At 45.4% G+C, this 11,001-nt stretch overlaps 1 protein-coding gene across 1 annotated transcript; it reads left to right on the top strand.

Annotated features, from left to right (window-relative positions):
• LOC310821662 (complement C1q tumor necrosis factor-related protein 6-like) lies at window positions 1-8,640 on the top strand. Its single transcript, XM_083693795.1, has 3 exons — window positions 1-111; window positions 4,373-4,582; window positions 7,335-8,640. Exons 2-3 carry the CDS (start codon window positions 4,384-4,386, stop codon window positions 7,880-7,882), a joined length of 747 nt encoding a protein of 248 aa, XP_083549921.1. The 5' UTR covers window positions 1-111; window positions 4,373-4,383; the 3' UTR covers window positions 7,883-8,640.
• Window positions 8,641-11,001: the final 2,361 nt, after the last annotated feature.

The following is an 11,001-nucleotide window of genomic DNA, read 5'->3' as shown; positions in this document are numbered from 1 at the left end:
GCTGCATAAGGATTCGTACCCCGTTCCAACATTCTCCGTGCGCACAGCTGATCGACACGAATGCATTTGCGAGCATCGCTGTTAGAAACAAGCATCACTGCTAGAAACAAGGTAAGTGAAACACAACTTTGTAAAACGCAAACTTTTATAATAGCATTGTTATAATAGGTTTTACTGCTGACACGTCAACAAATCGGTCACTGGGCAGATGCCGCAGCCTATACGCCTGGCGTTTCTTTCCATTCCTTTGTTGGACCCAAAAGTAGCCAACTCAGCAGTGTTCTTTGCACGTCGTTTGGAAACTTGCTAATATGTCCACAGTGCACGTTGATACAAGTAACACAAGTTGCAATCGCGCCGGGGATGTGCCAAAATTATGCTTCGCCGATGCAGACGTGGCTCCTAAATTAATTCATTATGTCAAGTCGGTCAGCGGAGAATCGTGTTACTTTCTTAGTCAAACCGACAATGACAAAAAGCATTATTGCAAGCAACAAATAACAACTGAACGGTCGACAGAACAGCATTTTTGGGGGGTGGGTAATGAATTGAAGAAGTTTGAAATAGACACTGCTCTAATAGAAAAGTAAATTGAGTGACAAATTAGATTCAGGAGTAGCACCAGGTGCTGCAATGATAAGGATCCAAGCACCAAACGGATCCAAGCACCGAACACGACCAACTATGATGGATCGGCTGCTGGCAGCATATCTATCAACTGAATTAATTCTCTCAAAGTCCCGTTTTGGACAGTTATGTGACTGAATGTTGCACTGAGTTATGACAATGCTGTTTATGGATATTTACATGTCACTGACAAGCTGGGGATATTAAAACCAAAAGAGTGGGTTATCTCATCAGTTCTCCCAACCATAGCCCATCCATCACCCCCCCCCCCCCTCTCTCTCTCTCTCTCTCTCTCTGTCTCTCTCTCTCTCTAACCCTTCTCTCTCTCTCTCTCTCTCTCTCTCCCTCCCCCCTCTCTCCCTCCCTCTCCCTCCCACTCTCTTTCTCTCTCCCTCCCTCCAGCTCTCTCTTTCTCTCCCCCTCTCTCCTGTCTCATCCGTCCCGCAGAGTGTGTCTAACAAGTCTAAACCCTTAACATGTGTCTCAGGGAACTCGGAGCCTTCCCTAAATAGTGAGAGGGAAAAAAAGCTTGTAAACGTCAGCAGTGAAATCCAAAGCGGTTTTTCACTACGCTCCACAGGGGCCACAGGTTCTCTCAGGGGAGACAGTTTGTGATGCTACTTAGACCTGATGTCCCACTTACCCCTCCTGTGGAACACACTGTATGTCACATTCATAGAGCGATAGCCCTAGAGAAGGCACATTCATAGAGTTATAGTGCTAGAGAAGGCCCATTCATAGAGTGATAGCCCTAGAGAAGGCACACTCATAGAGTTATAGTCCTAGAGAAAGCACATTCATAGAGTTATAGTGCTAGAGAAGGCCCATTCATAGAGTTATAGTCCTAGAGAAAGCACATTCATAGAGTGATAGCCCTAGAGAAAACACATTCATGGAGTTAATATATATATATATATATAAATTTAAAACCCTATAATAAAGCATGGCTTTAGACAACAATGTTTTGATGTGAGGCCCGGGTTGAATTAATCATGAATTCAAAAGCTTTAGCTTAGAAGTGGGTTGAATACCTTAAATTCCTTGAATTGTTGAGCAATTTGAAGAATGAAGAAAAACCCACTTCTAACCCAAAGCTTTAGAATTCATGATGAGTTATTGCGCCAAGTCTTTTGATCTTGCAAACAGTATACAGTGCTGCTTGAAAGTTTGTGAACCCAACAGGGATGGTCATTATTTTTGTATAAAATCTTAAAATGAATTTATAAAATCTTTATCTAAACCCCAATTTGTAATAAAGGCATTCTAAATAAAGGACACACACAAAAAAATATAAAATATATATTTTTTATATTTGATATATTTTCATTGTTTATTTAACGAAAGTGGTTTGTTTAACAAAAACTCTGATTTCATGTCTGCAAAAATATGTGAACCTCTTCAGTCAATAGCTTCTGGCACCTCCATTAGCAGCGATAACTTGGAGTAAACATCTCGTATAGCCACTAATCAGTCTCTGACATTTGTTTTGAGGGATTTTTGCCCACTCCTCCTTACAGAACTCAGCCAATTGAGTGAGGTTTGAAGGGTGTCTGGCATGAACTGCCCGCTTCAGGTCCTGCCACAGCATCTCGATTGGATTTAAGTCAGAACTTTGACTTGGCCAATCCAAAAAAACAAACCTTCTTTCTCCTGAGCCATTCTTTGGTACATTTGCTTGAGTGCTTTGGGTCGTTGTCTTGTTGGAAGATCCATTATCAGCCTAGCTTTACCTCCTTGACTGATGGCTTGACGTTCTGTTCAAGAATTTCCTGGTATACCTCAGAATTCATGGTTCCCTTAATGATGTGGAATCGTCCAGGTCCAGAGGAGATAAAGCAGCCCCAGATCTTGACATTCCCACCACCAGATTGACTGTTGGGATACGGTTCTTTAGGTGGTAGGCAGTGTTGGGTTTTCGCCAAACATAGTGGTTTTGATTGTGACCAAAAAAGGTCACAATCTCATCTGTACAGAGTACAGGACTCATCTGTACAGAGTACAGACTTCCAGAAATCTTCAGGCTTGTCCAGGCGGTCTCTGGCAAAGTTAAGACGAGCAGTTTGGTTCTTTTTTAACAGCAGAGGCTTCTTCTTAGCAACCCTCCCATGATTTCGATTCAGTGTTCTTCTTATTGTTGAAGCATGCACAGTTGCCTGAGATGCCCTGAGGGAGGTCTGCAAACCTCTAGATGTCATGTTTCGGTTGGCTCTTAATTGATTTATTATTTTTTTTGTGGCTCTTGGGGATAATTTGGAAGGGCGTTCACTTCTAGGCTGAGTTGCTGTCATGTTAAGTGCTCTCCATTTGTAAATTATTTGCCTCACAATGGACTGATGTAGCTCAAATCTTGAGCTACATCAGATGAGATGATTTTATTGCCTTCCCCAGACTGATGTGCTCTCACTACCCTCTTCCTGATGTCCTCTGAGATCTCCTTTCCTCTCAGCATGGTGTGTTTTGCATTCACCTGTATGGGTAACACAAAACTGACCAGGTTTCTTATGTCTATTTATCAGAGTCCCGCCCAAACTCTTTCCTAAAGATCTCTCCTTTATTGGTTCATTTGGTACCCAATTATTTACCCAGCTGATTCCTACTTGATTTAACCAATGCAACTTGGGGTTCACTTATTTTTGCTACACGCATGATTTCCTCTAAACCAACATATGGAATTGGTAAATATAAACCTGTTATGTCAGATAAAAAAGACTAGTTCTAAATAAAGATTTCATGGTAAAAACTAAGAAAATCTATAATTGCACAAGGGGTTCACATACTTTCAAGCAGCACTGTATGTACTGTAGTCTTTATGGGGACAGTTAAAGCTGAATTTACGTTTTGACAACCTCTGGGTTATTTCGCCCGGTGAAATCTTTTTTCTAGAGCTACAGTCATTTGTTTTGACCCACTAAACACACAACCTAGTCTTGAGACACAACCTAGAGGGACATACTGTAGTCTTGACCTGCCCTGTTGGTTCTCTGCCAACCGTTTTGGAAGCACTGATCTACAGCTGCAAGGAGGAGAAATCTTTTCCTGGACTACTTCACTCTCTCTCTCTCTCTCTCCCTCTCCCTCTCCTGCATCCCTCTCTCCTCCCTGTACTGGACCTCCTGACCCCAGATGAGACAGTGATGTAACGCACTGATTGGTTCGGGCTTCCACCATGACGAGGTCCTCCTCATGCCAAATGGGAGAGAGAGAGAGAGAGAGAGAGAGAGAGAGAGAGAGAGAGAGAGAGAGAGAGAAAGAGAGGGGTAATATTGAGTTTGGCCATGTGGTCCACTAACAGATGTCCTTCGACCAAACAGTGAGCGGTCCCACAACGTTAGGGAACGTTCCAAACCACCTGCTCAGTGCTCACACCCTACAGTGATACTTGTTTGACATGCAAGTCTGTGACCTCATGTGGGCACGCCTGAGAGGGTATGATGAGGATATGATGTTGATGTTTTTATATTTAATAGAGTCCAGGTGTGGGTGCAGGCAAGTAGGTTGGGTGACTTCCATGTTTCAATTTCATACACACACATACACGCACACACGCAAGCATGCACACACACACACACACACACACACACACGTACACACACACACGCGCACACTCACTCACTCACCAAATAGAAGTGAGCATGTTGTATATGTGAGCCAATACAAAATTATCCGGCTGCCCCTAATATCATCCATCACTCTCTCTCTCTCTCTCTCTTTCTCTCTCTCTCTTTCTCCTCTCTCTCCCTCACAGGTGTGGTAGCCATGTTGGGGGTGTGTCTGTCAGTCCTGCTCCTCCCCCTGGTGTTGTGTGTCCCCTCCCCCTCCAGACCTCCCAGACTCTGCAGGCGATGCTGTGACCAGCTGGACCCCCCAGAGTCCCCCTCTTCTTCCCGCCAGGCCGCCGCCCCGTCCAATCAGATGCCCGAGGTCCGGACCTTCATCAACATGACCATCCTCAAAGGTACCGTTTCGTACGGTTGTAGCGGAGGTGGTTCAGAAGCACAATGAGTCGCCTTGCCTGAGACCTGTTGAGGCATTCAGAAAGTATAAAGACCTGAGCACTTGTGCACAGGCTTTAGCTTAGCGGGCTAAGGCAGATGTTTGGAGAGCGGGAGACCCAGGCTCGATCCCAGTTAGGTTGTACAGTGCATTAATTACGTTTACGTCGGTTCAGGCAGGGCACTTTAAGGAGAAGGGCAGCTGGTCGGTCAGGTGATGGACAGCTGAACCCACCTATGAAAGGAAGCAAAACACATCACATGTTCATGGGACGAGGCTTAAAAGAGCAGAGTTATGCAACACCCCACCATGGTTGAACAGTGTTTTATAATATTGTATTTAATGTTGTTTAACTTCAGACGGGGAGCTATATCAGAGTGGAGCCATTCAATTACACCAAACCTAATGTATTACCTAATGTATTACCATTATCATTCAACTTAGTAAAATGATGTAAGTGTCCTGACTGAACCTGTATTTGACCTGAGAAAAGCTCTCTGTGGCTCTTTAGACAGGTGTCAATGCTTACTAGCATGGGCTACACAGATACACCACTGATCAGGAACAATGCGGACAGGCCTCTCACAGTCAATGGACGCACTACCAACCCAATCCACATGACATGTACAACTCAGTCAGTTTGATTTGATTTGATTTGACTTTAATTGGGATGAAAAACAAACATACAGAAAAGATCCCAGAGCATAGCATCTGAAAGCATTACTGACCACACTTTCACCTCCATAGTGAAACAAACAACCCAGTGATGTACAGCCACAGACGAGACACAGACACAGACACAGACACAGACACAGACACAGACACAGACACAGACACAGACACAGACACAGACACAGTCATCACAGCCAAGTGTATGACAGCATTTTGGAAGATATATCTGGCTGGATTAATGTCCAGGAGATGTGTCATCAGTTGTTTCATCGGTTGTTTCATCTGATGTTTGATAGCAGGATATTCAGTAACAGAGTCGACCCCAGCGGCCCTGACCTCATCCACACACATGCACACACACACAAGTGCAGGCACGCACTCAGGCACACACAAGCACGTGTACACACACACACACACACACACACACACACACACAGACAAACACACACGCACACACACCCACAGTTCTGCATGACATTCATTTAGTCTAGAAAAAGCCCCAAAACAAAACTGCCTCAGGGAATTCAGTGATCCAAACTGTTGAGATTATGTTTTGGACAAGGAAACTATAATAGAAATCCATCATGGTGCCTCATCTGACTCTGAACCTGCTTATGTGGCAAGATACACACAAAGGAGGGGAGCAGTGTGTGTGTGTGTGTGTGTGTGTGTGTGTGTGTGTGTGTGTGTGTGTGCGTGTGTGTGTGTTGTAGGAAGGAACACACAAGGAGTGTAACAAAGGAAGACCCCAGGGCAGGAGCAACATACCAACTCTTAAACAACTGGTTACGGATTTAAAAGAGACATTCATTGAGTAACTGTAGACAGGACATGTTATCCTGTAATGGGGTTTTGTGGCTATATAGAGTGGAGATGGAATGCAAAACTGACCTTATATAAGCTCTTATCTACACTGCACTCACTTATTTACTATCTGGTTGCATCAGACTCAACAGGACAAGAGGGGACCTGTCTGTTAATGTCATGTGGTTAGAGGATCACACAACACATGTCCATATATGGTCAATAGATGTGGAAAATCTACTAAGCCCTTTGGATGGGGTAGGGTGCACACACACACACACACACACACACACACACACACACACACACACACACACACACACACACATTCACCTACACACACACATTCACCTACACACACACACACAAACACAGACACACACGCACACACTAAATGAGTGGTCTTTAGCCATTGGCCACGGTTTTACAGATAAGGCACAGGTTTTGATCCTGGAAGGCCATAGGAGGTGCAGGATTAATGTTCCCATGGGATTGCCTGTTGTGACAGATGGACAAATAAATTTCTACTCTATTCAAAGATCTGCACTGCCTGGACCAAGGCCAGCATTCAGAAAGTATTGCTTTCTAGGAACAGCTTTGCCTTTTAGAATGATAGTGAATAACACATTGAATAACATGGACTGGAGGGACCTGATCCTCGATCAGCACTCCCTGCACTCTACTCTAAGGCGCTTTATAAAAACGGGCTCTGGTCTTCCTGCCACTAGACTCCAAGGATGTGAAGTGTCTTCAAGGGTGTTCGTCAGCAGCTATTCACTTGGAAATACTCATTAACTCATTTAGTGTAGAGGGTGAATAAAGGGTGAACTTTATTCACTAAAAAAGCATCATTTATGATGCTTCATTTTGTAGCCAATCAAAGTCTTGTTGCTAGGTAAATACCACATAAAACACGTCACTCTAGGGCACAGGTGTCAAACTCATTCCATGGAGAGCCGAGTGTCTACAGGTTTTTGCTCTTCCCATCTACTTGATTGATGAATTAAGGTCACTAATTAGTATGGAACTCCCCTCACCTGGTTGACAAGGTCTTAATTGAAAGGAAAAACCAAAAGCCTGCTGACACTCGGCCCTCCATGGAATGAGTTTGACACCTGTGCTCTAGGGGGTGAGTGTTCCGAATACTTGGGCAGTTAGTGACTTAAGTGGGGCCTACGTATCCAGTATGACATGACCTAAACTAACCACAGCGTCTGTGTCTGTTTGTCCCCACACAGGGGATAAAGGTGACCGAGGGGACAAGGGCACGCCAGGGAAGTCCGGTGTGGAGGGTCCCTCTGGCTCCCGAGGACCCATGGGTCCTAAAGGCACCAAGGGCCAGGCCGGCGCCTCGGGAGACGCCTGTAAGACCCAACACTCTGCCTTCTCGGTGGGCCGGCGCAAATCCCTCCACAGCATCGACTACTACCAGGCCCTGGTGTTCGACACGGTGTTCGTCAACAACGACGAGCACTTCAACATGTTCAAGGGGAAGTTCTACTGCTTCGTGCCCGGGATCTACTTCTTCAACGTCAACATCCACACCTGGAACTTCAAGGAGACGTACCTCCACCTGATGCACAACGACAAGGAGCAGGTGATCCTGTACGCCCAGCCCAGCGAGAGGTCCATCATGCAGAGTCAGAGCGTGATGATGGACCTGAGCCTCAATGACGAGGTGTGGGTGAGGCTCTACAAGCGGGAGCGGGAAAACGCCGTCTACAGCGACGACGTGGATGTTTATATCACGTTTAACGGCTACCTGGTGGCGCCCAGCGTCAAGTGAGAGAGGGAAGAAGTGGAGGAGGAGGAGGAGGAGGAGGACAACTTGTGTGTTGGATTTTGTTTGTCCCGTTTGTGTGTCAGTCATTACTACCAAAGAGAGGGAGGAGGATGAAACTCTTGGTTGGATTTTGTTTGCCCCCATCACTAGCCATCAAATGGATTTCTGGGTTGAATTTTGGTTGTCCCCACATCATGCCTACAGTAGACATTAACCCTGGCACACATGTTTAAGTTCATTTAGATTTTGGTAACGTTTTAGTCAAGGAAACCCCTAGTGGGCACCATATCCTCACAAGGAGACAGTGGCCCTCATATACGACCGTGCAAATCAGAAACGATCGAGTCAAAAATAAATCAGATTGTGAAACGAACATGTAGTTTTTACGCAAAGATCGGGATTAAGCCATGTTTAACATGATGGTATGGTGCGATCATGTGAAAATCATTTAGCCATATCAAATGTAAACTATGTTGTGTAAAGGTAAAGGTGCTAATAAGCAATGCAAGACTGTTTTGGTATATTAATAATTCAGTGTATGATATAACAATATAGAGCTAAGAACTGCAGAGCAGTTGAATACTTGTATATAATTGTATAGAACTTGACAACAGTGCTGCGTTGTTGATTGCAGAAGCAATCTGGCACCAAACTAGATGTCTGTACCATCAAGCTATCCACTTCAAAAAAAGAAAAAGGGAAAAAGAATCATAAAACAGTTCAAACCAAAGAGACATTTATGACCCTTTCAAACAAGCCTTCTAGAATCCCCCCCCCCCCCCCCCCCCATTGCCAGTAACACAGGTGCAGTCTATTCCTCAACAGAGGTCAAAGGTGACTTCCTAACCCTGTGGCCCTGCCTGTCTCTCCTGGTATGTGATCCTTCACACGGTGCCCAGTTCCGCCCTGTTCCTCGTATCATACACTACTGGAGTGCGCTACATTTCACCAAAGCCACTCTGCTTAAAGGTAGTGCGCTGCTTAGTAAACAGGGTCTTTGTTGTGTCTTCAGTGAGAACCAAGAGCTAATAAATAGAAATCCTTGCCTTGCCAATGCTAGATATTAGATCAAAAACATTGACTTTGCCCATGCCAGCTGGATAGCCAAATCTCTTCTATGAGCGCTAATTCCGTCCTCAGGGACTGGAGATGTAACAGTCGCAGATGCTGGTGTACCGAGCTTAGAGGGAAGAACTGTTGCTTTGCTACACCCTCGTTCCTTTGTGACTCCAACATTGGGATTATATACTGTAACCAATGGCAACATGTTGCTGTAATGCTGTTAGGTGACGTTCGCTTTGAGAGAGCGTGTTCTACGTCGATGGTAGCGGGTCACTGACACCTGCGGACCCGAGGAACTGTTAATGTTGTTATAGTGTGTGACTCCATTACGAGTTGTGGAGCGGTCTTGGCGCTTTGTGGCATTCCTCTCACCCAACTCTTGAGTAAGGCCTGACACTAGAAGCCTTTTTTTTCCGAAGATTGTTAAAGGCATTAAAGTCCAATTGAATTACACAACAAAGTGGATTAAATCCCCCCCCCCCCCGGTAATCACATGCTCAATAAAATAGCCATAAAAGTAATTGTAACGTTACCTGAAAGTAATCCGGATAGTTATGTTGTTCATTTAACAGGGTTGAATGGGAGTGTGGTTGGAGGAGCTGTTATGGCAGTCTATAACATCTGTTATGTCATGCTACTCATGTCATGCGGGTTTATGAAGAAGAGTTAAAGCGAAGTGCTAAAAACTGTTTTCAAGAACGTTCACGCATTTCGCTTTAGGTCTAGACGGGCCACACAATCTCTCTCTCTCTCTCTCTCTCTCTCTCTCTCTCTCTCTGTCTCTCTCTCTCTGACTGGGGGCTGTTTTTCTTTAGATCAGAGGAACAGGAAGTGGGGTAAGTGTGTCGGTTCACTCGTAATTACAACCAGACCTCAGACCACACTCCACTGAGGGAGGAAGAGAGAGAGAGAGAGAGTGAGAGAGAGAGAGAGAGAGAGAGAGAGAGAGAGAGAGAGAGATAAAGGAGAAGGAAGAAGGCAGATACAGAGAGTACAGAAAGAAAGAGAAAGAAAAGAAGGAAAAAAGAAAGAGGCAGGCAAGCAGGCAGGCTGTATTCCTGTTTAATGTATATCCCACATCTGCAGTACATGGTCCCTTGGAACCATGAGCTAGTCTTTCCTGCACATTGCTTATTAAATCATCCAGAGCCCTGCATATCTGGCATGCCTCGTTCTGCAACCCACTCACGTTATGCCTCCCCAAGATCTACAGTGTCTTGATCCGTATCTACAGGGCATTCAGAACGCAAGCGCAAGAATGCCGTACGCTGGCAAAGAGCCCACAACCTACTGTATCTAGTTTAAAGGTGGTAACCTTGAACTGGAGAATTGTACGACTCCTTCCGGGTCCGCAAGGAACGATGTTTGTCAGCTGGCGCAGTACGTGGGGGGCTGAGGAGCATTGTGTCTGTGGGGTTGGCAAGGACACTCAGGGGTTTCCAGGCTGATCCACTGTTTAACCCCCAGGGTTGAGGTGAGTGATACTTTCTTGGCTTGTTCAGTGGAAGTAGGTGTTGTACCACCGCTGGGAGGCTGTTGCCAACACAAACACACACAGAGGCCCTGTAGGGAGGGGAGCAAGGGATGTGTGTGTGTGTGTGTGTGTGTGTGTGTGTGTGTGTGTGTGTGTGTGTGTGTGTGTGTGTGTGTGTGTGTGTGCGCGTGCGCATACTGTATGTGTCTGTGTGTGTGTGTACTGTGTATGTGTGTGTGTGTGTGTGTGTGTGTGTGTGTGCATACTGTGTGTGTGTGTGTGTGTGTGTGTGTGTGCGTGCGTGCGTGCGTGTGTATGTGTGTGTGTGCGTGTGTACTGTGTGTGTGCGTACTGTGTGTGTGCGTACTGTGTGTGTACGTGTACTGTGTGTACGTGTATGTGTGTGTGTGCTTTAATAATTACACAGGGTCAAGCTTCACACACTCTACCGCGTCCCAGTCTTTTAGTGGCTCTCTCATGTCTGTTCTACAGGACGTCTCAACAACCCGGTTCTACTCTGAGAACTTTACCAACTCGTTCATTGATCAATGTCACGGAGAAATGGAGAAAAAGGAGACCTCCAAAA

The sequence above is a fragment of the Argentina silus genome, assembly GCF_951799395.1.
Source record: "Argentina silus genome assembly, chromosome: 22".
In the NCBI taxonomy this organism is placed as follows: Eukaryota; Metazoa; Chordata; class Actinopteri; order Argentiniformes; family Argentinidae; genus Argentina; species Argentina silus.
The sequence above is the reverse complement of the archived record's forward strand: the minus strand, read 5'-3'. Positions and strand labels throughout refer to the sequence as shown.

Excerpts from the sequence above, each read along its gene's own strand:
- LOC310821662 (XM_083693795.1), top strand. The coding sequence starts at position 4,384 with ATGTTGGGGGTGTGTCTGTCAGTCCTGCTCCTCCCCCTGGTGTTGTGT. Across the intron at positions 4,583-7,334 it reads CAACATGACCATCCTCAAAG|GGGATAAAGGTGACCGAGGG; the intron begins GTACCGTTTCGT and ends GTCCCCACACAG.